A 26,010-nucleotide genomic window follows, 5' to 3' on the forward strand; every position below is an offset into this window, starting at 1 on the left:
CTAAGGGATTGGTGCAATCTAGCCGATGTCAGAACGTGAGTGTAGCACGATAGGAACGATTTTTTTTTGCAAAACATTCAATTGATATATTACATAATTGGGTCTGCTAAAAAAAGAACATTTTTCGACTATTTTAATAGTAGCTTTGTATCAACGTTGGTTTCATGCGGTTAACGCTCACTTTAAATCCCAACCGCTTGTGCTACATCATATACGTACTACCGTATGATAAAGGATCCCCATGAACTGATAATGGTTTTAACTGGATCATCGGTATTTCTAAAGTTGTAATATAATTTTCAATGCTAAGTACTTGGTCAATTCGTAGAGATGTGCTCAATTTAATGACCCATCGCATCTCTATGGTCGTGTATCACCGAAGCACGTGCGCGTATTTGTTTACTTTCCGCAGATCATAATAAAACATTTATTGCCTGTTGCTCGGTGGGGCTTTATTACACACACCACGCCATGATCTTTAACCTCTCAGAATCCTTGACCGAGTTTCAGTCGGCGGAAAAAGGTTCCTTCAGCGTTAGCGACCCCGAACACAAGCTTGATGCCATTGCGCAAGCGCTCACCAACAACCCCGGGGCGTTAGGCGCCGACGACGTCTTTGAGCCCTTAGAGGAGCTCGTTCTGTATGTATCCCGTTCATTCTTATCGCGTTGTGCTATAAGCCTTTACAGTCTCATGATAACTAGGCTATAGCCTAGAATACCACGGCTATGATGCCAAAGACCGTGAAACATTGTCGTGACCAAGCCAGACGAACGCCATGCTTACCACTATCAAAGACCTTATGCTTTCCCAGCCATGCTCATGATTTCATACTAACATACATTTAGCGCTTATCCCAGCTTATCGCAGGAACATCAACGCGATGTATCCAACCTCATCTCCTCCAGCATGCGCGAACAGGCGTCGCACACGCTCCAGACGGTGACAGCGGGCGATGTGGACGTGTTTCCGGACCACAAGCAGCTCTTGGAGCTCTACGGGTATCTCATGTACGGCGTTTTAACGTATCTCGGGGCGGAAGACCATTCAGCAGCGGTGTCACTGGCTGGTAAGAAGGCCACGCCACAGGCCAAGTTGGCCTTTGAGGTTAACTGCAAACAGCTCGAGGACTGTATGGAGGCTATCACAATCCTCTTCCGAATCGAGCTTTCCAAGCTCTTTGTAACAACCCCGGAACGCGATCTCTATGTCAGTCTCTTCACCAGACCCATCTACATGTTGATGGAGAACGAGCAGCGCGTGAAGCAAGTAGCCATCAAGATGTTCATGTTCCGCGTCATCGCAATGGCCATCAAGTCGCATGGCCACGCGTCCGCCGCGCAGAATGCCATCATGCAGAACCTCACATACTTCTTTCACTTGACCGGCACCATGGCAGAGTTGCTCAAGGTGGTGGCTGAAGAGTACGACTATACAAATATCACCGACGAGGTGTTGCGCGAAATATCTAACAAGCGATTCAATAGCAACGATACAAACGGCCCGAAAACGATCTCGGCCTTCATCGTCCGCTTATCCGAGTTGATTCCGCGCGTGGTGATGAAGCAGATGTCGTACATTGCCAAGTTGCTTGACAACAGCGCGTACACGTTGCGCTGCTCCGTTGTGGAGGCGTGCGGGAACATCACTGTGGCGCTCTGCCACGATGACGAGGATTTGGAGCGTCACCAGAACCAGATCATGGGCTTTATCGACCTTCTTGACGAGCGCTTCTTAGACCAAAACCCATTCGTGCGCACCAGGGCTGTCCAGGCCCTCATAAAGCTCTGCGACTTGGATGTCAAGTTCAACAACCGCCGCCAGAAAATGACTGAGTTGGCCGTGCGCAGTCTTGAGGACCGCAGCTCGTTGGTGCGGCGTAACTCTGTCAAGTTAATGTCCAAGCTTCTCTCTACGCATCCGTTCGACTCGTTACATGGGTCACAGTTGGCGTTGGGGGTCTGGAGGAAGCGTTTGAACGGAGCCGAGGAGGAGATGCGGCGGCTTATGCGTGAGGCTGGCATCGATGTTGAGGAGACCGAGAGAGTTGCCCGTGCCGAAACTAGTTTAGAATCGGAGGAAGGAGACAGCCCAGATGTGGATATGGACGGAGGTAACGAGGACATAGATATGGATGGAGATAATGTGGACATAGATATGGATGGAGATAATGAGGACGCTGACACGAACGGGGATAAAGACGAGGCAGATACTTCCGCGATGACTCCTGCCATTAATCTGGTAGACGCAAGCCTTCTTGTCAAGGCCAAGTTGACCGTTCAGTACTACACTGAATGTGTCACCTTTATTGAGACGCTCCACGTGGGGATTGAGATGGCAGCACCGTTGTTATACTCCACGAACAAGAATGAGGTCTTGGAAACGATGGATTTCTTTGTGTTCGCTGATGCCTATGCCATTGAGACCGCCTCGGTTGGTATTCGCCGCATGCTCCACCTTGTGTGGTCGAAGGGGGCGAGTGAAGAAGGGAAGAGCATTTCTACCCATTTGATGGAATGCTATCGCGACTTGTTCCTCACCGCACCCACGGGTGCGCGCGAGCTTGAGGTGGCTACATATATCGCCAAAAACTTGATTGAGTTGACCTACAACTCCTCCGTCGCCGATTTGGCGTCGTTAGAGAAGCTCTTGTGTCTTATGTACGAGGACGGGTTGGTTCGCGACTCTGCGATCAAGATCTTGTGGCAGACGTACAACCTAAACAAAGAGCTTCCACAAAAACAACGTCGGGGGGCCATCACTGTGTTGGGGATGTTGGCATTGGCGAACCACGAGATTGCGTTGAATGGCTTGGATGCGTTGTTGAACGTTGGCTTGGGCGAGAAGGGCCGTGACGACCTTATTCTTGCCAGATTCACCTGTATCTGTCTCCAGCGTATCGTGCCGGGTAGCAAACAGGCTGTCCAGTTTCGCATTGCGCGCGAGCGTGAGGCCATCGACAAGTTGTCCGAATATTGCTTGTTGTACAGCGAGGACAACGAGTGGTACACGGTCGCTGAGGAGGCCATCAGCGCTATCTACAACATCGCATCGCATCCTGATGATCCGGCCACGCACATCGTCAGAGCTAAAACCCTACAGGTTTTTGAACCCAGCACCGACAGCTCCCGATCCCAGGTTATTGCCTTATCCCAGCTTTTGTTTATTGTGGGGCACGTCGCAATTAAAACCATTGTGCACTTGGAAAAGTGCGAGGCAGAGTTCAAGAAGAAGAAGATTCTAGCGGAGGCCAAAAAGGACCTGGATGATAAGGAAAATGAGGCGCAGAACGAGCTTGAAATGATCGGGGGTACCTCCGAGGACGACTTTGCGGATGCGATTGCGATCATCAAGGAGAGACAGTTGTTGCACGGCGAGAAGTCTCTTTTGGCCAAATTTGGGCCCTTGGTGAAGGAAATCTGTCTCAACAATATGCGATACGAAAACGAAATCTTGCAGAGGTCCGCTGTGTTGTGCATGGAGAAGTTGATGTGCGTTTCCTCGGCCTACTGCGAGGAGAACCTCCAATTGTTGATTACCATCATGGAGAAGTCCCCTGACCCAATCATCCGGAGTAACGCCGTGCTCGGTCTCGGTGACATGGCGGTGTGTTTCAACAACTTGGTTGATGAAAACACCGATTTCCTCTACAAGAGATTAACCGACGAGAATATAATGGTCCAGAGAACTTGTTTGATGACGGTGACGTTTTTGATTTTGGCTGGTCAGGTCAAGGTGAAGGGCCAGTTGGCCCAGATGGCCAAGTGTCTCGAGAACCCCGACCAAGGCATCTCAGACATGTGCCGCTTGTTCTTCACCGAGTTGGCAACCAAGGACAATGCGATCTACAACGGGTTTATCGACATTTTCAGTGGGTTGTCCAACGACGAGCTGTTGGAGAAAGACTCCATGAAGCGGATTGTCAAGTTCTTGTTGAGCTTCATCGTCAAGGAGAGACATCAGAAGCAGTTGTCGGACAAGTTAATGGCGAGGTTGAGCAAGTCTGAGACCCAGGATGAGTGGAATGATGTCGCTTTTGTCTTGAACACTTTGCCATTCAAAAATGACGCCATTACAGCAACCTTGGAAGAGGGGTTTAAGATGGTTGCTGCTCGTTAAGCAGATAATTTATAATAAATGATGTGTAAAGATGTGCACCTGAAGCGCGTAAAGGAGATTGTACAAGATGTGAGTGGGTGAGCCCATTTCTTGTGGGTAATATAAAGTTCAATGTGTAACGTAATGCAAATGCCCGAGTGGGCATATATCTAGTGTATGTACAAGAATAGCGTCTGAAGGATACGTCTCAAAGGGATCGCTTGATTTTTTGCTCTGCTCTTTTGAGATCGACAGCCCGCTGTTCGAAGGCCTTGACCATGAGGTCTGCAACCTTGCTGGCGAAAAGCGAGCTCACAGAGTTGTAGAGCGGGTTCTTGAACTCGTATTCGAGAGTGATTTCAGCCTCACAGGCATTATGTCTGTTTGGCAAGTCACGAATATTCCACTCTGTATACAACTTGCTGAACAACGAGTGAGAGAGAGATTCAGCAATGACTTGGGTGTTTTCTTGGCAAGTTAATTTACAGACAAACCTCTCGTCAAATTGTTTCCAACCCACTCTGAGACCAGCCTCTGTGGGCTGATTCCGGGCGTTTTTTTCGTTAATAAAAGACTCAGTGCAATAGGGCACAAATTCATTGTACTTGGAGACGTCGGCAACGATTTCATACATAAGCGCTTGGGGATGGTTCAACTTCTTCTTGAGCGTGTAAGCCTGGGGAGATGGACCTTTGGTCTTGGGGATGGAGAAAAACGATCTCTTAGCAATTAATCTCACACTCAATGGTGGCTTTAGCATTGTGGAAATGAAATTGGGAACGGGGAAGGGTTCAGATACAGATATTCCGAAGTTATCGGGCAAATGTTTACTTCGAGTAAGCTGGAAAATAAAGCGTACAGGATTGCGTAACTTCAAGGTTTACCCTGCGTTGATTACAAGTGCGTTAGCAGTGATTCAATGAGCAAAAAGAAAAGTAGCGTGGGAAATACTGCCCAAAAATATTCAGAGAGATAGCATGTTGAATCAGCAAGCATAATACCTTGACGAGTAATTGGGGAAAGGTAACAGGTATAAATCATTAACGGACACTTCGGAAAGTGATTCGCTAACACGATTCGGTAAATCAACGAGTTTTGTTAAACATCCGGTTTCTGAGGTTAGAATGAAACACTATGTATTTTATAACTTACTAATCGTGCATGGCTATTTTATTGGAACGGTTTAGGTTGGAATAGGGTTGGAAATACGAGATTCGAAACTTTTCAGAGCAGAACGCATTGTGTGAAGTTGGCGACTGCAATTCATTAATACCATGGTCATATACATATTCATTATAAACTATACTACTAGCCAGATTCCTGCCAAAATCTTATTAAAAGATTGCTATTACCTTTAGATGGCTTCCCAGAATCCTAGACTCCGAGCTACCTTGGGTGTAATCCCCCGGAAAAAACTAGCCTCAATATAAACGTGCTAGTTTGTGGTCTTGTTAAGAACCTCGTGTGTAATTCACTCAACTCGATAAGAGACTTTAGTTCGTTGTAACTGAAGTTCCAAGGGTTTGGTGGATTTCCAAGATGCAATATTCATATTGTCAGACTCGCGTGCCATTCTCTTGACACTTCGACCATATAACGTGTTTCCCATATAGTCTTTCATCACCACGGCCAATGATTTTTCTCCAAACCTCGGGCCGTCATTATTCTGTCTGTGAAATAACTCTAACCAGTCCGCCAATTTTGCTCGCGACGTATTATCCAATATTAAGGCACGGAGTAGCGGGAAATGAAGACAATGAGTATCGGGACTCGCTCCATCAAACACCAATGCCGCATCGATATTATCAAGAGTAATAGCCAAGAGGGTATTTCGTAAATAGCTGAGCAATAAGTATAGAATTTTCCCCAAAGCAAATTTTGTCGAGCTGAAATGTTTCACAATTTGCGTTCCCCTGCTATGTGAAAAGTAACTTTCGTAAAAAGCGGGCGGGGACAGGCAGTAGAGGGCAGTAGAACGGGTGGGTAACAAGACTGGAAAGATTCTTTCTTTATACATAGGAGACTTGGATAGGAGCAGCAAAAATTTCAAGTTGCTTGGAGGTCTCCTATCAACAGTCTGGACACTTGACGAAACCATCCTTTGAAAGTGTTTCTTGGATCCGGTTGAGTGTGAAACGGGTGTTTGGATTATTATGGAGAGCTTTTCCAAGGAGGGTGGTAGTTCGAACAACAACGGAATGACAGCCGCGTTGTCGAAACATAGTATGAGAGATGAAATGAGGTATTGGTTGGATATAAGGATCCTCAAAGAAGGGACCAAGCTTGGTTGCTCCAAGGGAAGGTAGTTTCGCCAGCCCAATCGAGAATCCACCCTCAAGGATAGAATACTGTTAGAAAAGTGAGGGTTACTAACCTAGGTTAATGTTGTGCTAAGATGAGCGGAAGGAATAACATACGAGTTGAATCTATGGAGTAGTTCAATTGACCAGGAATCCAGCTGTGAAAAGCAAACCCGCTTCCAAGAGTACATTATCGGAAGACACCAGTTATATGTTTCCTTGGAAGCGTAAAGATAGCCGTGGGAGTTGGTGAAACCATATAGGCCGAGGGAGAAATAAGCAATTCGTCTCAAAACTTCTTTAGGAAGCACCTCCACGATGGAGGGTCTGTTCCGTAAAACCTCCAGAGCGCTTACTATACCCGTGTGTAGGCATGCTAGACCTGGTTTATTCGACAGCTGCATACCGATAGTTACACACGGTCCTTTTCCTACTGTAACTGCCAGAAAGTAAGGTAGTTGATATTCAGTAGTATAAACGATTTAGAAGCGCAGATCACTATGTATGTGAGGATTCACTGGGAGGGAGATTCCTTTTGTGGAAGGCGCATATGCCGCCGTTGCATATTCAACGCACCAACGCGAGCTGGAACAAGAACCATTCGATCTCAAAGTTTGTCATGGCCACTCCAAAATAGTTGCTGTTTCCAACTTGGTACAACTGCATACACGGCAATAACCATGAGAGATCAAACAGAGACCCAGCAACAAAAGATATCTAGCTTACCCAACTGGACATACTATTGCTCCCAGTCGCATGTTGGGTGTGGTGCCATAATACCGATTCAACACGGATTATTAGCTGTATGGTTGCAACAACCTAACTAGCACGTTTTGGCCCCCCTGTTCAACAACCCAAAAATCCTGTGGAGACAGAGTCTACCGTAACTGAGGCCTGTTAGCGTTCTAAGACATTAATGTCATCCGCCCCTGCATGCAGTAGAAAGACGTTCTCATGTACCTCCCTAAAACACGTTTTCTTCAGTTTGGCGGTTGAGCCCTCACCATAGCTAATAGCAAATAACCTTCAAACCATACTTATTCCGTTACGCCCTTTCCGTCACAGATGTCGTTTGCTAAGACAACAGAGGCCCGTGAAGGGAGAGAACACCAATGCTACAGCAAAGCCACTGGAGCCAGGCTTGTCGCCGGCTGCATTGCCTTGAACGCAGACAAAACTAAAGTCATCATGATCACCTCCACGAATTCCAAGTCCAAGTGGATCTTGCCAAAGGGTGGTATTGAGGCTGATGAGGCTGGTGACTACCTGGCCACCGCGTTGCGCGAAACGTGGGAGGAGGCTGGGATCACGGGCAAGCTCACCCTGAAACTTGGTGTCGTCGAAGACAAACGGCCACCAAAAAAGTGGAACACCAAGAACGAATACGGAATTATGATTCCCAGGACGGAATTTCACTTCTACGAGATGCAGGTGGAGGAGTTGGCCAAAGAATGGCCCGAATCCAACAAGAGAGAGCGTCGCTGGTGTACCTACACCGAAGCCAAGCAGGAGTTGGAGAAGGCTAAGCGACCAGAGCTAGTTGACGCCCTCAACAGCTGCAGTATTGACAAACAATTCAAAGAAAGCACCTAGTTATGTCGAAGAGTCTACGTATTTATGGGAATAAAAGCTGAGCAAGGCTATCAGCGAAGAGCAGAGCTGGATTGCCTCAGTTAGCAGTTATATAGGAGGCTTATTCTCGGTCGTTAAATACAGCTGAACAAGGATGGCCTTAGAAGGCGCAGCAATGGAAGCCACCGCCCACCGAAGCATTAATCAAAGGTTAATCCTTCGCAAACGTTAATCTTTCTTTGGGAAGAAGCTGGAAACCTCCTCGGAAAAGTTCTTGTAGGCATCTTCCAACACTCCGCTCTCTACAAGGGAGCCTCTTCTCTTCATGGTCTGGAACTGGTCTCTCAACTCGTCCATTCCCTCCTTGACCTCACCAATGTTCAGGAAGACCTCAGTGTCTGGGAGAACCATGACCGGTTCCTCAGACTCATCCTTTAACACGGCAGTCTTTGGGGTAGCCTTGGCGTTTGCCGAGGCTTGGAACTGCTTCAAAAAGTCAGTGACTTGTTTCTTAAACGGCCCCATGAACACAAAGTAGGTGACAGCCACCATGGCGTGGAAGTAGTAGTGGACAGTTCCCCACAAGTATAACGAACGCTCAATGTCCAAAATCACGAATGGGTGCACCACATAGCCGAACGCTAACTGGGTGACAAAATAGCAGACTATATCGTAGTACACCTTGCTTGGCTTGGCGGTCTTGCCATCCGCCTCCAAGAAGATCGGGCGGAAGTTGCGTCTGTAGAGGCGTTGGCAGGATTGTAAGAAGGCGCCACAGGCAAAGGCCATGTAATAGCCTGGTCTGGTGCCGTGCCAAAAGGCGGAGGTCAAGAAGGTGAAGAGCGACGACTTGAAGCCCGGTTTCTTGCCCGGTCTGACCACACGCATGTACACGTAGTTCTTCAACCACTTGTTGGTGTTCTGGTTCCAGGCCTCGAGGCACACATGTACATTCTGACCGGTCTCAAAGGCATACGGGTCTACGTTCTGCACGCGGTTCCACAAAATGGTACCGGTCTTGGCGTCGTACCCGTTATAGCCAATACCACAGACAATGCAGCCCGCCTCAGCAATGAGCCAAACGGCGTAGTACTTGAGACGGTACGTGAAGCCCAAGATCCACAAGTATAAAACCTTGTAGACGAACGAGCGCTCGTACTTAAAGACGGGGTCAAGGGCATCCTCCACCGTGACATAATCGCCGATTTTGATCCACACTGCGGCCCAGAAAATCCCCTGGGCAACCTTGCGGAGCGCCACGCGGCCGCTCTTTGGGATTTTTCTTTTTCTGGTGCGGCCGGGCTTTTTGTTATCGGGCAAGTCATCGAATAAGGTGGAGTGGATGAACTTGTGGTAGTCAGCGAAATCAAATGCAGGACCCGTTAATAAAGAGGGGTAGAAAAAGGTGTAGCCCAAGAATTCAACCAATCCCGGGTGCTCCTCAATGACTCGCGACTTGAGGTAGCTCGAGAGGGGAAGGTCCTTGTTCTTTCTCTGTGCGCGCGCATCGTGGATGTTCCAGCCGAACGCACTCAACTTCATCACAAGCACCATCTGTGCGCCGGTGATATCGATTGTCGTAGGATCGTACACCTTGAAAAACTGCGCGTGCACGTGGTTGAATGCCAAGTGAGACATTACAAACACAAAGTTGATCCACGGCATCAGTGGCGTCTTGAGGTAGCGCGTAAGGAGATACGTGCCCATGGCTGAGATGAGAAGTGTCCGGAAGCCGCTGTGGAGATTGAGGATCCCGAAGATGTAGAACGAAGACACCGCAATGATGTAGTAGTTTTTGAGGCGGTAGTTGGCATCCGGCAACCGTTTGAAGACCGCACTGAACGGGAAAGAAAGTAATAGGCAGATGACAATCCGCATGGAAGCGCCGTCCAAGCCAGTGGCCGTAGCAAGCAAATCGATACGGTCCTGAATAAACGTCATGGTGGAGGGTAGAAGAAAGCGAGGTGGAGCAACTTGGCCAAGAAAAAATAAATAACAGTAGTTGATACAGGGCGTATGATCACGTGATGCAGGGTTTTACGGGGGCATTGAAGGTTGGGCTCGTGATGTAGCATTTTCCAACTTGTCACCATGACAAAAAATAATTGTTTCGTTTATCTAGTTTGGAATTCAATATCGCTATCCGGAAAATCACCTTAAGCCCTTTATATTGCCAGTCTATATGACGGACGTACATTGAATTATAGCTGAAGAATGGATAGTTCGGTGTTTTGTTTATCCGAATTATATCATCTCACGAGTGGTATCTAACCTGATTATCACGTACGCGGCGACATTCAGGTAAGCTCGACCCCCATTTCCAACCTGGTATTCTCACCTGCACGATTATGCTCCCCATATCCCATCTAGAATAGTAGATATGTCATATAATACAGGTATACCCACCTACATTTAGTCTATCGGAAACTTCGACGTTCGGAGGAAATATATATCACTACCGCAGGCCGGATCTAAAATAACTTTATAAAATTCGGAATCTAAAACTTTGGCTTCAAAAGATCTTTGATCTCGGCCTTGGTCTCAGCCCCAGTTTGTCAGTTACAACTCATCCCTGAGGGCCTCCTTCCCCTTTGACCCACCCGGGAAAATCACCTCGTATGTCACAAAAAGATCCCCAAACTCAGACTTACCATGCACAGGCATACCCTTGCCCTTGACAACCTCCACATGTCCACTCGCCACAGTACCACCCTCTGCCCTTGAGAGTACAATGGAATTTCCGTTGAGGAACGGAACCGATCTCAGCCAGCCTCCGAACATCGCCTCCCGAAGCGTGAGCGCTTCAGTTCTGTACAAATGACGACCGCGTCTGTGGTAGCCCATGTTCCCTTCGGCTGCCTCCTTCAACACAATTTTTAAATCGCCTGATTCAACGTCTGGAGTGTGGTCCGCCTCACCTGGGAATGTTACTATGTGGTTTCTGCCCATCCCAGGCTCAATATTGACTTTGTAGTTTCTGGAGCCTCTGCCAACCCCGGAACCGGCGCAGGTACCGCATTTGTGCTTAACCACCTTGCCCTTACCACCACACTGGTCACAAGTGGTTTGCATCTGCTGAAACATGCCCGGTGCTAACTGGATCCGCATAATCTTCACACCAGAGCCCTGGCATCCGGAACACTTGTGGGTTTTCTTGTCCTTGGAACCGGAGCCGTCACAGGCGGGACACAAGTCCTGCAATTCGAGCCCCACGCCAAACTCGCCACCGTTGTAGTAGTCCTTGAGACTCACACTCATGACGGTCTCCACGTCGCCCCCTCTCTGCCGGCCCCGCTGTTGGTGGAAACCTTGCTGCCCAAACATGTCACCAAATGGATTGAACCCGTGTTGCTGCTGCTGCTGCTGGCCACCGCCCTGCTTGAGTCCTTCCTTACCGTACTTGTCGTAGGTAGCGCGCTTTTCATCGTTGGAGAGCACGTCATACGCTTCACCAACCTCTATGAACTTTTCATGGGCATCCTCGTCAGAGTTCTTGTCGGGGTGGTACTTTTTGCTCAACAGCCGGTACGCAGACTTGATTTCCTTGTCACTAGCCTTCTTCGACACGCCGAGAATCTTGTAGTAGTCCGTCTCCGCAACCACTGCGTAGAGCACAACGCTCACCACAAAGAGAAATGTTAGAAGCTTCATTGTGAGGAACTATGATACTGGTGTGTGTATACGCAATTATGCTTGGGTACACCCGAGTGAGATTGGCAGTTTATTCATGTCAAGAACAAACACGTATCAACTTCCGAATGTGGTCCCAGTTGGTCACGTGATGTTCGAAGGTTGAGCCAGCGTCCAACGGGTGCGGCGCAACCGTCTAAGATGCCATAGAACAATGGTGAATATTAACTATCCGTAGCTAACAGTCATTCTTATATCGATATTATGTTATTTTGGGCCAATGAAAAAAGAAAAAAAGTAATCGCATAATCGTGTTACACCCTATTTTGATATAGTGGTTCGTAGTGCTTTCCAGCAGAACAATGACTAGAGCTCTGTTCTTGAGGCTGGGCTGATACATAACGGCGAGGTATTAATAAATTCAGGTTAGAGAAATGTCAAAGTAGAACCCAGATTACAACGGTATCCCTACTAACAATATGTGAAAATAAATTTTCTCAAGACAGGATGAAGCCATTCGATCCTAAACAATGTCAACCGATGGATGAATGATCTAACCATACGCTGTATTTTACAAACCTACTTACGATTCTACATCAATTAATGCATATATAATGCGATTTAAATTTCTAACACTGCTTTTGCAGCTATATATCCTCTTTTTTTTTTTTTTGGTAGTTTCCAGATTTTGATATCGGCCTTCCTTCATGTCACAGGACAAGAGTTAGCTGCAGATACGCGCAGGACTTTTCAAACCTCATTCTTTACCCGCCATTCCGACTCCTCCGAATTGTTCATTCACGCTCTTTCACAAACCATGCCAGAGATCCTTAATGTCTCTATGTCCCAAAGGGCAAACCATCTCACGACCCACTTCTACAACGCGCAGGACAGCTACCTCGACTATGTGAACGGCGCCGCAAAGTCCAAAGTTGATCCCAATGTGTTTTTCAACCCCACACCGTCCTGGGACAACCGCTCGATCACGTTCAATCCGCGAGCCATGCTCTTTGACCTATCGGGCGGGTTTGGCTCGCTTGGCCAATACGAGTACTACCTGGCGATGGAGGCGGCGCAGCATCACGACGACGCCAGCCCTCAGGATCGCCTTTCCCAAACGGTTGAAATTGTGAGACAAGAACGGATTCCCAAGAGCGAATACCTGCAGGCATTAGATACTTTTCAGCCAACTCCGGAACTTACCACGGAAAACACCACGTATTGGTCCGATTACGCCCGCATCATCTACGAACCAAAGTCCTTCAACTGCGTGGATAACTGGGAGTACCATCCGAAAGAATACCCTGGTGGGCGACTTAGGGCTGGTGCTTCTAAGACGTTTCTGGACTACCTCGTGGGGGTGGATGAATGGAAGGGGCGCGAAAGGGTGGTGCACTTCATGGACGACACCTTCCGGGTGTTTTTAGAGAAAAGCGACCAACTCGACGGGCTCAACTTGATGTCTGAGGTGGATACGGCGTGGGGCGGAATGGCTGGAGAGTTTATCACCGACATGAGAGACGAATTTATTCCAAAAACCAGCGTTTTCACCTGGGGCTTGCACTCCCCACAACCCACGGGCTTGACTCCGCAGGGGACTCTTTCACGTGTTAGAGCTTCCCTCGCCCTCATAAACTCCTCATCCTTATACATCCCACTATCCGACCCAACCAGTCTTCCGGAAGGTCTCAGTGTCACACCTACGTCACTCTGGAACACAACCGCACTTCAGATGCTTCCAGTAGACGCTGTGGGGGTGTTACTGGCGCAACGCGCAAATCGCGTGTCGATGACGGAGCTCGAACTCGGGGTCACCATGGGGTCGAAGAGAAACATTGTAGCTGAAACCAAGGGAAAGGTAGCTGGAGAAATGAACTACACGTTGGACTTTACTGGGGTATCTTTCAAGCCCAGCAAGTCGAAAAACCACGTATTTTCCAAGACGGTGGTGGTCCGAAACGCCACTTCACTCACCAGTGAGGAGTTTGATGCGGAATATGAGACCCAGTTGCAAGACTTTGGTCACTATACAGAGCTTCTTGAAAAGGGCACCGAGCTCAGGGGCCTTGTGCACCACAAATCGCTCATTCCGTTCGCCACCCCTGACTCCTTCCCCAAGGGGATCTTAGGCGAGCAGACTCCCGTCACCTGTGCCTCCATGGCGGTCGCCACTAGCACCCGTGCCTCCCTCCTCGAGATGAAGACGTTTGTATCCCGATTCTTGCGCGGCGACGACCGCGAGTCGTTGATCGATGAGTTGGAGACCTTGGCATTGGAGTACGAGCACGGCTGGATGGATGATGACCTTAGTGATGATGACGATTATTAAACGGCTTGTGGCAGAGATTGGATTTTTCATCATAGGACAATCGAGTAATTGCGCTTTGAGTCCGAGAGCCTAAAAACATCGGTGAGTGGATTAAATATTATGCTAGAGCAGTTTGGGAGGCAATGCTATATTGGTTTCGATCTAAGGGGGATATGAACTTTTTTTTACGATTAACAAAAAATCAAAGTATTATCATATCGGTACGGCTTGTATTTTTAGTAGAAAATGATATATAAATCAATGCTTCTGCTAAATTTCCTCAAACCTAATCATGGTGCTAAACCGTGCCACTGCTTAATACCGTATCCCTTGCCTTCGTGACGCCTTCCCCCCTATTTTTTCCACCGTGTTTACATAAACGATGCTTCGCTCGATCTATAGCGATTACCTGATATCTATATTACAATAATTTACTACTCCATAGCGACGTCCTTCTTTACAGGCAACTCCTTCATGCCCTTGGCGACGTGGATCCACTGAAAAATAGAAGCACCGCCGCTAGTCCCGTTCCACTCTCTCAACCTCTTGACCACATCTGGGTTCGACAAGTCAGGGATCTTATAGCCGGTCTCAAACAACAGCTTCTCATACTTGACCTTTTCTTCCAAAATTTGTAAACGGGCACCCGCCGGTCTACCGGGTCTTCTCTCGGCGCGCAAAGTGACCAACACTTCATCATCCCTGGAAAGGTACGCGTCAATGAACAACTTCATGTCTTCCAAGGTGAAGGCAGTCTGGGGCCTGGTGGTGAGGGCCTCCTGGAGGAACTTGACGACCAAAAGCTCGTTCTGTCTCTTCTCCGTGGCCTTGATCTTGGAGACCTGGAGTTTCTGGTCTCTAAGCGTGGCCCTGGCCAACTGCTTGAACTTTCTACCCTTTGGATGGATCTGCCCGCGGGAGTTCTGGAGGTTCTTGGTGACCTTGGCCAAACTCTTAGCAACCGGCATTATAGGATTGTGAAGGGGGCTGGGTTTGAGTTGTTGAGAGATAAGTGTGACTATGAAAATAAATATGTAGCCTGCATAATTTTTTTTCTGCGATGAGGGTTACCCGGTGCGAGTTTTCTTCCAATTTTCGTGCATATGAATAAATGCGAATACTCGCGATACCCATACACCCATCATTCAATCAAATAAATTACAATGGCCAAGTACACCGAGGAAGAATTGTTAGCCGTCCAGGAGAAGGCGGTCGCCCCACAGGGTACCATCATCGACGCCTTCAACCAGATGGTCGAGGAGGTCAAGGCGTTCCAGGCGCAACACGAAAAGGCCCACGTCAGATTCCACAACGGGGACTCCTTCCTCGACGAGAATGGCGAGGAGAGATTCTACTTCACCCACAGAAGGAGATCCTCGCGCCACAGTGAGACCAAGTCTAACGTGAGAAGACAGAAGATCAAGGAGCAGCTCCAGACTGATGATGACGGATGGAGCACCTTAGTCAAGCCAAAGAAGTCGTTCGGCGAGGAGGCTGTATCTGAGAGAGACGAGTTCAGAAAGAGCTTCAAGGAGACCCAGGTCAAGGTTAGACCAAACAACAAGAACATTTCGTCGTCCAAGCCGGCCGACCCTAGAGATGTTGTCGACAAGACCGCCAGGGCGTTCAACGCGTTTGACGCGCTTGTGTCTGATTCTGAGGACTCCGAATAGATTTATAGTTTAATTGTATTTTGTCCAACAATCTCTAACACGTTTAACCGTGTTTGTATCTAATTTGGCATGGTAGGAGCATATGTAGGATTACTGGCGGTGGGCAGGTAGCGCGCTTGGCCGAGGAGAAAGGGAATGATTCTGAAACTAGTTGGTATTGGTTGGATAATGTGGGTTCGTATAATATACGTATAGACAGTCCTCTGGCATTTTATTCTATTAAATCTAAGGGAATAGGGGTTTGAATAACCAGATAAATGTGCATAATAGAAAACTGGTACTCATCCATGTATGTCTATTAAATATTAATATGGAACTATAGAGGAATTACAAGCTTGGGTCAACATATAGATGCATATGTACAAGATAGAATAATTGAGAAGCGTTCAAATTCCAGAGAGCAGATAGATGATCGGGGGGTACCGGCTACCATATAGGTTTATCAAAACAAGCCACCTCGTATTTTGAACAGAGCATATGCGATATCCTGTGCTTAGCCTGCTGTTTGGGTAGGTGGAACAAGCCAACCGGCAAAGAACGAAAAATTCTGATAGCAGAGAGCCAACATCGCTCAGTTCTCCCGGTAAATAGTTAACCAAGCTAGGTCGGGCAAAATAGGCCAACGCATAGGTAAATACATCCAAGCCTACGGATAGCAGAACTCAATCGCGGGGAAGCGGTCGGTGAATAACCAGCTATATAACAAATAATCAGTCCGAGCTACGCCGTAAGGCCGAACGAACGACCAACAAACGACCCGATCACCGCAACCTCTAACGCCTTAACTCTTTCCAGGAATCTCTATCCGTCCGCGCGAATCCAACTGCACTTCCACCTCCAAATCATCCAACAACGAAACAAGCTCTTTGGTCTGGATTGACATGTTTGACGCGCGCAAGGACTGTACACGGCTTTCCCCGGCGTGGTTCGGCTGTAGCATAGCCCCCGACACCGCACGTCTCAAGTCAGCCACACGTGGCGAGGCTCTGGCCGCACTGAAGTACGATGAGCCCTGAGACATTGCGTGCGAGCGCACACTGCGACTCTCAGGGTCCACGTAAGAGAGTGTACCCGCATCGATAGTCTGGGGCGCACTCGAGAACGTAATTTCCGGGGCGGAGAGCGTGGTGTTCGAAGCTAAGTCGGTGTCGTGAATGCCATGGAGTGAGGGGTTGATCACACGGTCGGTATCGATCCACGAGGCCGCCATATCTTGGATAAAATAGTCGCGAAGTTCCGCGCGTGAGTAGCTAAACACAACATCAGGCGCGGCACCGTGCACGGCCGGAATGCGCACGTCGAGCGCCTCCCATATGCCTTGTGTCGTGCGCGCAGCCACCTTTGCAGTAACATCCAGAAGTAAGTCTAGCTCAAGGTATGCGGTCGCGTGGTAGAGGAAGCAGTACGCGAAGGAGTCTCGCGTTACATCACGCTTCAGTGGACTTGCCGGGACCGACGTAAACTGCCATTCAAAGAAGAATGGAATGCCGTTCGCAATGGTATTGATGCCGTACTTCCCAATCAACAAGTAGACAACCTCGGCCACACTCTGCAACACGTGAGGCTCTTCAGTGGCCAAAAGGCTATGCACGATATAGAAAAAGTGCGCAACACTCTTTTTCTCACCGGTGATGTAGTTGTTGTAGTTTGGTCTAACGAGTTCCGCGCGATTTCCCACATCGCTCTCTAAGAAGAGTTTCATGCAGTCCAAGTATGCGAGTTTCACCTGGGAAGAACCAGCGATGGTTAAGATCTCGAAACTGTCTTCCCAGGCGTCTATTGAGCACTCGCCATGGTTGGGCGTCTGGAAAATGCGGCGCGCGTCGTCAAAAAGCACGTGAAGAAACGGCGTGGCGGGCTTGTCGGTGCAGAGCTCGCGGCACCGGGCGAGAATCTCCGCAACCATGTCGGAGGTTTGATTGTGGTAATAGGTGTGGGTGGCAAGGCTGCTAATGATGTTGCTGAAGAGGGTGGTGGCGGGCGCGGCGGTGTCGCGCACGCTTTCTCCGTCGCGCGCGATGCTTGGCGTACCACTCGCTTCACTCACACTCTTCTCCTGTAGCGCGAGAATCTTCCTCAACGTGTCTGTCACCGCTAACCCCACCATATTCACCTCCGATGCAAGTAACCCGGCAATCGCGTTGGCCACTACCGTCTCGCCCGGGCCCTTCAACTCACTCATAAGGGTCCCCAAGACGATAAACCGCATTTGCACCGGGACCCAGTTCGTAGCAATCTCAACCACCGCGTCATTCCAATGCGCGCTTGTGGGGCGCGTGACTATGTAGCTGCACACCGCCCTGGTGCAGTTCTGCAACTGCGTAGCAGAGGTGGTGTTGAAGTAGCCCTTGAGGGCCGCGAGAGATTTGTCCTCGGGAACAGCCTCCATGGTAGGGATGCTGCGCACAGATTGTCTGCGGGCATGGCCATCCACGTCTGCCCGCGATTGGAGGCGTGCGAGCGCGTCGTCAGAGTGGGTGCGCGCGAGCTCTTCCAACACCAAATGGATCGCGGTATCGACAGTTTTAGCCGCGTATCGGCGCGCGACGAATGCAGAGCCCGCAAGGCACCGCGCAGCGTCCAAGCTCAATGCCTGCCACTCCGCCTGCTGCGGGCCGGAGCGGCTTCCCAAACCGAGAAACGCGGCCGCAAGCTGCTCAAAGTTACTTACGAACGCGCGGTCGCCGCTGAGCATGTCCTCGTCCAATTTTTCACAGAACTCGCCAAACACCGGCACCGCACGTGCGCAGAGCGCGACGTCGTTCGCGCCACACACCGCGCGCAACACCACCGTCACGTTCAGCGCAAACACACTCAAGTTGTCCGCGCACTTGTCGATGAGAGTCGCGATAATGTTTAATGAGACCTGCGCGTTGCCTGCATGGCCGCGCGCAATGTCATGGAGTGTCTTTTTTTCCAAGTAGCGCCCTACCTTTTCCAACTTAACGCGGCGTGTGGTGGCGTAGTAGAGGAGGTAGCTGAGCTCCAGTGCATTAGGCTTCTTGTCCGTGTCCTTCCCAGGCGGATAGCACTGTAGAATGAGCTTCTGGTGTTTTGACTTGAAAAAGTGCATGAGCAATGGGGTTGAGCAACAAGATTGAGCTATCGGTATGGATAAAGGTTGACGTGGTTTTTGATACGTTGCGATAGGTCTGAACAGATTTGGTCGGAACGCATCATAATCACGTGAGGATTATGTAAGCGTAGTACGATCTCTAAGATACTGGATGCTCAGAGATTTAATGTTTTGTGAAAATTACAATTCATTTTGGTAATGGATTTTCTGCTGAGAATCGGTAGAGGGTTTTATATGGTGGTTATTACGAGGGGTTGTGGAACGTTAAAGGTGTAGTTTAGGCCTGAAGAATGCGCCGCAAGGGCGACTGTCTGGTGCGAAGTTGTAGAAGGAGAGCTATAACGGGTGTATTTAAGACTGACAATGCAAATATTAAAGAGTGAGAACGACATCAAAAATTAGCTATGATTCATTAAGTTTCTTTAATTATTGATGTTATTCTCGCACCAGAAAGGCCAAACAAAATCTAGTAGCCGGCCTGCTTACAAATGTATGGTTATCTTTTTGGATTCCATGTATGATTAATATAAAGGCAAGTTTTATTTTGAATCGCCGTAGTGTGGAATTTTTGATAACTAAACCAGATCATACCAATTTCTATCCGAATGTCTGGCTGAAAAAGCTCTGACTTTGGGGTTACACACTCTGTATCTTAATTTCTTTTACTGTACTAGAGATTATGGTATCTCACTCTGATCATACTTATTGTATTGAATATTTGTATAAAAAACGATAAGAATCGTACCTGGATGAATTTAATTGTGTCCAATAATGCTTGATTGAGAAATATCGTTGTAATCTCCAAATTGAACCAGTAATAACCTACTGATGTGCCTCTAATCGTGCGCTTACCAGCATAAATGCAGGGCCACAATTTTTTAGACATCACCTCTCAACCATACAACAACCACCATACCAACAACCGTCATACCACAAGATGCCTGCTGTCTACGTAAAAGGGGGCGTGTGGACTAATGTGGAGGATGAAATCCTCAAAGCAGCTGTTTCAAAGTACGGGCTCAATCAATGGGCGCGCGTAGCGTCGTTGCTTGCACGCAAGACTGCCAAGCAGGCCAAGGCGCGCTGGAACGAGTGGCTTGATCCGCAGATCCGCAAAACCGAATGGTCGCGTGAGGAGGACGAAAAGTTGTTGCACTTGGCAAGGTTGATGCCGAACCAGTGGCGGACTATCGCGCCGATTATCGGACGCACCGCCACGCAGTGTGTGGAGCGCTACCACAAGCTTTTGGACGACGGGGAAACCGATTTGGGGTTCTCTGGACCGGGAGTTGAGGCCATGGACACCAGTTTAAAGGTGGGCGACCTCAATGTCAACCCTGAGAGCAAGCCCGCGCGCCCAGACGCGGTCGATATGGACGATGACGAAAAGGAAATGTTGTCTGAAGCGCGTGCACGGCTTGCAAACACCCAGGGAAAGAAAGCCAAGCGCAAAGCGCGCGAGCGGATGCTAGAGGAGAGCAGACGGATAGCGGTTTTGCAAAAGCGCCGCGAATTGAAGGCGGCTGGGATTACCAGCAAATTGCGCGTCAAGAAGAAACACCAGAAGGAGTTGGATTACAACGCAGATATCCCGTTTGAGGTGCTGGCTGCTTCCGGGCGGTTCGATGTTGACGAAGAGGACAAGCGAAATGCCCACGAGAAGGCAACGTATGAAAGAGAGGTCCAGAGGACAGGGATCCACGACAAGCGGGAGCACAAGCGGAGGGACAAGTTGCGAACACACGATGACGGAAATGTGACCGAGGGGAGCTCCACCGTAGTAGCCGCAGCCGCTCCAAAGCGGGGAGTGTTAGTATTGTCGGAGCCAAAGGGGGCTGAAGTTATTGAAGATGAGGACATTGACGATAGGATTGTTAACAAGGCCAGGGAGTTGAAATCATTGATTGGAAGTCAATCGGTTTTACTTAATGAAACACAAGAAGCACTGGAAGTACAAGAGGTAAAGCGGACGGCTACGTTTGACAGAGCCCCAAAGAGGCTAAAGGTCAGTGTGGCAAAGGAAAAGACAGCCAAGGTGTCAAAGCTCCGCGCTGTATTTGCAAGGCTACCCCCACCGGTCAACGAGTATGAAATCATTCTCCCGGATCAAGACGAGGTGGTGGAGAGTGCCGTCGAGGAAACCGTGGTGGCTGATGTTGGTGTCCTTGCGAGTGCGATCGAGGCGGAACAGGAGGACGCCAGACAAAAAGCCTTGGGCAGGCGATCACAGGCGGTGCAGCGACTGTTACCAATTCCAAACATTCAGACAGTGACCTTCGGGTCGTCAGATCCGGTACACCGGGAAATTGTTCAACTTATCAAATCGGATTATGCCAAGGCAAATGGTGACTCCGGGATGGTCCAGGATCTTGACGAGGCATCGCAGGATGCGGTGCAGGCAGAGATTGCCAAAGAGATTACCCTTGCTGGCTTGGCAGAATTCCAAAAAGGCATTGTTTCACTGACATTTGCGGAGGCGGTGGTGGAATATAATGCTGAGAGGGTATCCCGTGATCTCAACCATCTTATTGAGGGTAACCGGTCGTTAGAGCGCAGCGTGCAGCAGAAGTACACTGCGTTCTTCAGCACGTATCACAGCTACCAGGACACACTTGATGCCAGGCTGCAAGAGCTCCAGCACCAGTTGGTGAAGCAAAAGACCTACGCTGCCATTTTTGAGAATGAAAAGTTGGCGATTGAAGCGGTTCGTGGGAGGTTGCAAGAAGATGTCGATGCGGTGAGTCAGATAGATCTGGCGGCGCAAAGACGGTACAACGAGTTTCGTGTGGTACGAACAAATGGAAACACCCGGCGGTAAATCAATAATTTCCGTGATAAATTAATAATTTGCGTGATGGGCCAAAGGTATGGGCAGAACGCTAGTGCATAACTACGGCAAGACATACATATACTGATATGTTTGGTTTATAATTAAATTACTTAATAAATTGGATTAATTATGAATCCTATATTTGAATACTGTTTCTGCTTTTAAAAGCATCATTAATTCCCATTCCTCTCAAGTCTTGTTATAGGTGCTCGTACTAAGATCGCTTCAACCCTGCAGCAAACTTTACGCAGGACATTTCGTGGCTAACTCAAGTTATGACATTCATTCATCTTCCATTGCCACTCTTCAGACCACTTCTTGCAAGCCATGGACTCCAATCTCCTTTCGATCCCCCTTCGCAAAACCCATTATATCCCCATTGGCGACGAGTTGCGCGCGATCATCTCCAACGAGTACTTCCAGTTGGCGAGCGTCTTTGAGGCAGATCTTTGCGAGGTTGACCTCCAGCGAAAGAACATCGTGGATGTTGCCACGGACTCCACCGGTGAAACTGCCCTTAAGACGTACGGAAGACAGCTCAGCGCCTTGGAGCAAAAGTTTCCCGCAGACGCCGTTGCGTTCCCATGGTACGGCACTTTAGGCTACTCCTCTGGCGTGGTTGAGCAGCGCTCCTTCGCGTATGAGCGAGTGAATGTGGCCTACAATCTCGGTGCACTTGCGGTACTCCGCGGTGTCGCACAGTCACGCGACAGTGAGGACGGCTTGAAGCGGTCATGTGCGCACTTCCAGACCGCCGCGGGCTACTTTGCGCTCACGCGCGCACAGGCGCGCGACGTGCCGCTTCCGTTGGACATGCAGGACGCGGTGCTCACGTGTATCGAGCTGCTCGCGCTTGCACAGGCACAGGAAACTTTCTGGCAGAAAGCCGTGGCGAGCCGAATGAAGGATAGCGTCGTTGCGCGGTTGGCGGTCCAGGTGGCCGAGCTCTATGACCAGGCCTTGCGCCACGCCAAAATCTGCGACGTGATGCGTGCCGAGTGGATCAGCCACATGACGGTGAAGAAGTTCCATTTCCAGGCGGCTGCACAGCTCCGTGCAGCGCGTGTCAGTTCTGCTGCCGCCGCGTACGGCGAAGAGGTCGGTCGGCTCCGGGCCGCGGCCAAAGCCTGTGACCAAGCGCTTTCCTTTAAGAAGCGCGTTTCGCAGATGGTCATCGATGATTTAACCAGCTTGCGGGTCTCGGTAAACAGTCTTTTGACGAAATCAGAGCGTGACAACGACTTGATCTACCTCCAAGCGGTTCCAGGTGAGACCGAGTTGCCTTCCATCGCCCCGGCCCTCATGGTCAAACCCACTCCCGTGGAGCTTCCGGAGGCTGATGGATTATTTAAGGACCTCTTGCCGTATGTGGTGCTCCAGGCGGCACAGGCATTTCGAGAGCGCCAGGACGTGTTTGTTCATGAGCAGTTTGAGGCCCTGGTGGGTGCATTGAACAGCATGATGAACAAGTTTTTGATCGAGCGGAGTTTGCCAGCGGCGATTGATGCAATCCAGCGGCCAGAGGCACTTCCGGCAACGTTGCTCGAGCGCTCGGCGGAAATCAAAGGCAGAGGTGGAGTCTCGGCGGCACGCGAGTCACTCTCGGATATCCAACGATTGTCGCTACAGGCGATGAACTTGGTTGGGAAGGCCAGGCAGGCTTTAGAGGCTACTGGAGCGCAGCCGAACGAAGTCGAACGCGGTGATAGTCTCGTGCGAGAAACTCCAGCTTCCTCACTTTTGGATGAGGTCGCATCGCTCGAGACCTACTTCAACCAGGCGCGCGCGGGCGACAGTATCATTCAGGAGCACTTTGCCGACCTTACGCCTTATATAGAACTCCTCTGCGGAGGTGAACCGGCGCTCCTGGACTTTGTTCCCCACTGCCGCTTCGTCAAGTTGGATCCCGAGCTCAACCGCGTGATCATCGAGTTGCGCGAGGCTGTCAACGAAGCCAACCGCCAGGAAAGCGAGCGTAGCCACTTTCTCAAGGCTGTCGAAGTCAAGTCCCGCGAGAGCAACATCCTCCCCCAGGTCATTGCCGAGTACAAGGCGCTGCTCCTGACGAGCCAGCGGTCCTTCGAGCCGGTTTACGACAGACACATTGCCACGTTCAACAGCGATATCCGCGCCTTTCAGGCGCTCCGTGACGCCCAGATCAGTCTCGAGCAGCAAATCGACACTCTCAACACTGAGTTCTTGCGTGTGCAGAGCGCGTGTGCGGTTCAAGCTGAGCGCCAGGAGGCGTTGCAGACGTTGGAGAAGGCCTACACGGGTTATCGAGAATTGTGCTCCAACATTACCCAGGGATTGAAATTTTACAATGATTTTATGGCAAAGGCAAGCGATCTTTTGAGGCGGTGTGAGGAATTTTCCCAGCAAGAGGGACTTTCCCATAAAGAGAAATTTACCCAACGAAAGGAATTTTCCCAGCAAGGAGTTGAAGACGAGTATCTATCAGAGGAGGTTTCGGACGAACTGGACGCAGGACCGCCTATCAAGTCTCCTCGTGCGAGGGGTAGCTTGTGGACACCAGACTCGGGGATTGGATTTGACTAGCGTGATATGATTGAATCTTGTGAATGGTATTGTACGTCCGGGTTAGATATCATACCCTTGGGTTATGGCAAATTTGGAATAAGTATCCGAGTGATGAACCCCTCGTCTGTTGGGTACGTAAACTATATTGGCATACAAATAGAATGCAGTCATTAGAATGGATGTTATATCACGAAAAGTCAACGGGTTTAAATAATTAAATCTTTGTACAGGAGTTAATCCCAGCGAGTTTGGATCTTGATACCAATTCAATCTCTCATGCTTTATTTTGGTAGCTTTGTGCTTTATGTTTGCATACAAGCATCCCACTCTTCATTTATTTTGTCACCTCGTCCTGCCCGTGGGCTTCTGTCTTCTTTTGTCTCTTGGCCAAAAACTCCTCAAGCTCCTTCTTACGTTTGATCTGGGATATCCGGGAGCTGTGCTTTCGGCTCTTCATGTGGATATCGTACTGGCCTTCACCGACCAATACCAACGGCTTCCCATCGCCGGAAGTGCACACTTCACACACAAAATGCTTCCACTTGTCCTGAGTGAACTCCTCGGTGGTGACCTCTAGCATGTTTTCAAAGCCAGCCGGAGCGTAGCTGAGGGTTGGTTCTTTTTTCAAAAACTCTGATAATGTTAGTATGCTGTGTGAAAAAATCGATAGGCCAATGAGCCAATAAGAATGCCAAATCAATGGAAACTCAGGTCATTATGCATCGATAAATGTCTCCATGAAAGCCCGAGTAGAGTCTCAATAAACTTACGGTCTGTAATCTCCACCCCTCTTTTCGACACATTTTTACTCCACTTGTCTAAATCACTTGCATCAAGCAAGTAAACTCGGCCTCCTCTCTCATAGTTGTGGAGCTTTTCCTTGCCCATCTCAGGAACCAACTTCTTGCGGATCCACTTCACCTGCTGCTTCGCGTACTTTTTTGTTCTTTGCTTCATCTCGTCAACACATTTCCGGAACTCCACGTCGTTCTTTTGGCCACTTTTCAACCACGGGAAAAACTCCTTAAACCCAATAACCTGCCAGATACCGTCTTCGAAGAGTGGACTTGGAGAATCATTGTGGGCGGTATAAAAATCGTACAACTCACGGACTTCCGCCAAACCGCCAGTTTCCAACATCTTGTCCACGCGGGAATCAAGTCTTTCCTCCAACGGCTGAGTTTGTGAATACACCCAGAAGATGAGGGTATCATACCGCAAAGACGATTTGTCCAACTCGCTCACCTTCTGCTCGCTGTATATGTCAGATGCCTTGCGGTTTGTAGTGAAATAGATCTCTAAGGCTCGTTTGAGCTTTCTGGAATCGTTCGGATGAAACTTCTCGGCAACCACGGGGTCGTACTTCTTCAAGGTCTCCCACAAAGTCGCAGGATCGCTCTCAACAACGGCCTTCTCCTCCTGGGTGAGTTCTTCCACGGTCTGGATTTCGGTCTCCCTGTTTACCATTTTGTTGTGGAATAACAAACTCTGGAGGTAGTAATGTGTTCCTCCCACAACAATCGGGATCTTTCCTCTGGCGTGGATATCGGCGATGGCAGCTGTGGCCTCGTCCTTGAACCGGTGCACAAAGTACTCTTCGTTCCAGTCCACATGGTTCATGACGTGGTGTTTGACCCCTTCTCTCTCAGGGATGGGATGTTTGTTGGTTATAATTGGAACCCCCCTGTACATCTGCATGGAGTCGGCATTAATCACCTCACCGTTGTACTTTTTGGCCAACTCGATGCTCAACTAGAGGTGTTAGTAGGGCGGCAGATGTGGGGAAAGGGGTACTTACCTGAGACTTTCCCACACCAGTGGTACCAACAACCGCAATAATATCATTTCTGGGAATCATGGTTCTGGATAAGAATTTTGATAAATAAGCTGCTTTCATTAAAGGGTTCATCAGTGGTTCACTGGAAGTAACTTGAGATGTAATTTTCAGTCCTGCATGTAGAAGTATAGGCTGATCTGATGCG

The 26,010-nt window shown here is 49.2% G+C and overlaps 12 protein-coding genes across 12 annotated transcripts; 5 read left to right on the forward strand and 7 right to left on the reverse strand.

The window, feature by feature from the left end:
• Positions 1-461: 461 nt before the first annotated feature.
• YCS4 (condensin subunit) lies at positions 462-4,158 on the forward strand. Its single transcript, XM_019127491.1, has 2 exons — positions 462-641; positions 849-4,158. Exons 1-2 carry the CDS (start codon positions 472-474, stop codon positions 4,117-4,119), a joined length of 3,441 nt encoding a protein of 1,146 aa, XP_018987923.1. The 5' UTR covers positions 462-471; the 3' UTR covers positions 4,120-4,158.
• Positions 4,159-4,339: 181 nt separating this feature from the next.
• Positions 4,340-4,819, reverse strand: BABINDRAFT_28246 (ubiquinone-binding protein; the record flags this gene model as incomplete). The annotated part of the gene is made up of 1 exon (XM_019131421.1): positions 4,340-4,819. A coding segment is annotated over one exon (480 nt), but the record flags the coding sequence as incomplete, so codon positions are not given.
• A 261-nt stretch (positions 4,820-5,080) lies between these two features.
• Positions 5,081-7,132, reverse strand: BABINDRAFT_73909 (uncharacterized protein). The gene is made up of 2 exons (XM_019132617.1): positions 6,516-7,132; positions 5,081-6,467 (listed from the first exon to the last, which is right to left on the reverse strand). The coding sequence occupies exons 1-2, from the start codon at positions 6,800-6,802 to the stop codon at positions 5,570-5,572; spliced, it is 1,185 nt and encodes a 394-aa protein (XP_018987925.1). The 5' UTR covers positions 6,803-7,132; the 3' UTR covers positions 5,081-5,569.
• Position 7,133: 1 nt separating this feature from the next.
• Positions 7,134-8,095, forward strand: BABINDRAFT_73901 (polyphosphatase). Its single transcript, XM_019132616.1, has one exon. The coding sequence runs from the start codon at positions 7,464-7,466 to the stop codon at positions 7,989-7,991; it is 528 nt and encodes a 175-aa protein (XP_018987926.1). The 5' UTR covers positions 7,134-7,463; the 3' UTR covers positions 7,992-8,095.
• A 103-nt stretch (positions 8,096-8,198) lies between these two features.
• On the reverse strand, positions 8,199-9,911 carry LPT1 (lysophospholipid acyltransferase; the record flags this gene model as incomplete). The annotated part of the gene is made up of 1 exon (XM_019130693.1): positions 8,199-9,911. The coding sequence occupies one exon, from the start codon at positions 9,909-9,911 to the stop codon at positions 8,199-8,201; it is 1,713 nt and encodes a 570-aa protein (XP_018987927.1).
• Positions 9,912-10,288: 377 nt separating this feature from the next.
• BABINDRAFT_159153 (uncharacterized protein) lies at positions 10,289-11,628 on the reverse strand. The gene has a single exon (XM_019127492.1). The coding sequence runs from the start codon at positions 11,619-11,621 to the stop codon at positions 10,530-10,532; it is 1,092 nt and encodes a 363-aa protein (XP_018987928.1). The 5' UTR covers positions 11,622-11,628; the 3' UTR covers positions 10,289-10,529.
• A 671-nt stretch (positions 11,629-12,299) lies between these two features.
• On the forward strand, positions 12,300-14,136 carry BABINDRAFT_73916 (uncharacterized protein). Its single transcript, XM_019132618.1, has one exon. It carries the CDS (start codon positions 12,418-12,420, stop codon positions 13,927-13,929), a length of 1,512 nt encoding a protein of 503 aa, XP_018987929.1. The 5' UTR covers positions 12,300-12,417; the 3' UTR covers positions 13,930-14,136.
• A 206-nt stretch (positions 14,137-14,342) lies between these two features.
• On the reverse strand, positions 14,343-14,876 carry BABINDRAFT_31337 (uncharacterized protein; the record flags this gene model as incomplete). The annotated part of the gene is made up of 1 exon (XM_019131537.1): positions 14,343-14,876. One exon carries the CDS (start codon positions 14,874-14,876, stop codon positions 14,343-14,345), a length of 534 nt encoding a protein of 177 aa, XP_018987930.1.
• BABINDRAFT_159155 (uncharacterized protein) lies at positions 14,863-15,620 on the forward strand. Its single transcript, XM_019127493.1, has one exon. The coding sequence runs from the start codon at positions 15,072-15,074 to the stop codon at positions 15,579-15,581; it is 510 nt and encodes a 169-aa protein (XP_018987931.1). The 5' UTR covers positions 14,863-15,071; the 3' UTR covers positions 15,582-15,620.
• Positions 15,621-16,362: 742 nt separating this feature from the next.
• Positions 16,363-18,654, reverse strand: BABINDRAFT_164375 (uncharacterized protein; the record flags this gene model as incomplete). The annotated part of the gene is made up of 1 exon (XM_019130253.1): positions 16,363-18,654. The coding sequence occupies one exon, from the start codon at positions 18,652-18,654 to the stop codon at positions 16,363-16,365; it is 2,292 nt and encodes a 763-aa protein (XP_018987932.1).
• A 940-nt stretch (positions 18,655-19,594) lies between these two features.
• Positions 19,595-24,046, forward strand: BABINDRAFT_5546 (uncharacterized protein; the record flags this gene model as incomplete). Its single annotated transcript, XM_019132234.1, has 2 exons — positions 19,595-21,440; positions 21,798-24,046. 2 exons carry the CDS (start codon positions 19,595-19,597, stop codon positions 24,044-24,046), a joined length of 4,095 nt encoding a protein of 1,364 aa, XP_018987933.1.
• A 316-nt stretch (positions 24,047-24,362) lies between these two features.
• Positions 24,363-25,886, reverse strand: BABINDRAFT_30899 (tRNA dimethylallyltransferase; the record flags this gene model as incomplete). Its single annotated transcript, XM_019131510.1, has 3 exons — positions 24,363-24,661; positions 24,799-25,780; positions 25,827-25,886. The coding sequence occupies 3 exons, from the start codon at positions 25,884-25,886 to the stop codon at positions 24,363-24,365; spliced, it is 1,341 nt and encodes a 446-aa protein (XP_018987934.1).
• Positions 25,887-26,010: the final 124 nt, after the last annotated feature.

This window comes from Babjeviella inositovora (genome assembly GCF_001661335.1).
Source record: "Babjeviella inositovora NRRL Y-12698 unplaced genomic scaffold BABINscaffold_1, whole genome shotgun sequence".
NCBI classification, from domain to species: Eukaryota; Fungi; Ascomycota; class Pichiomycetes; order Serinales; genus Babjeviella; species Babjeviella inositovora.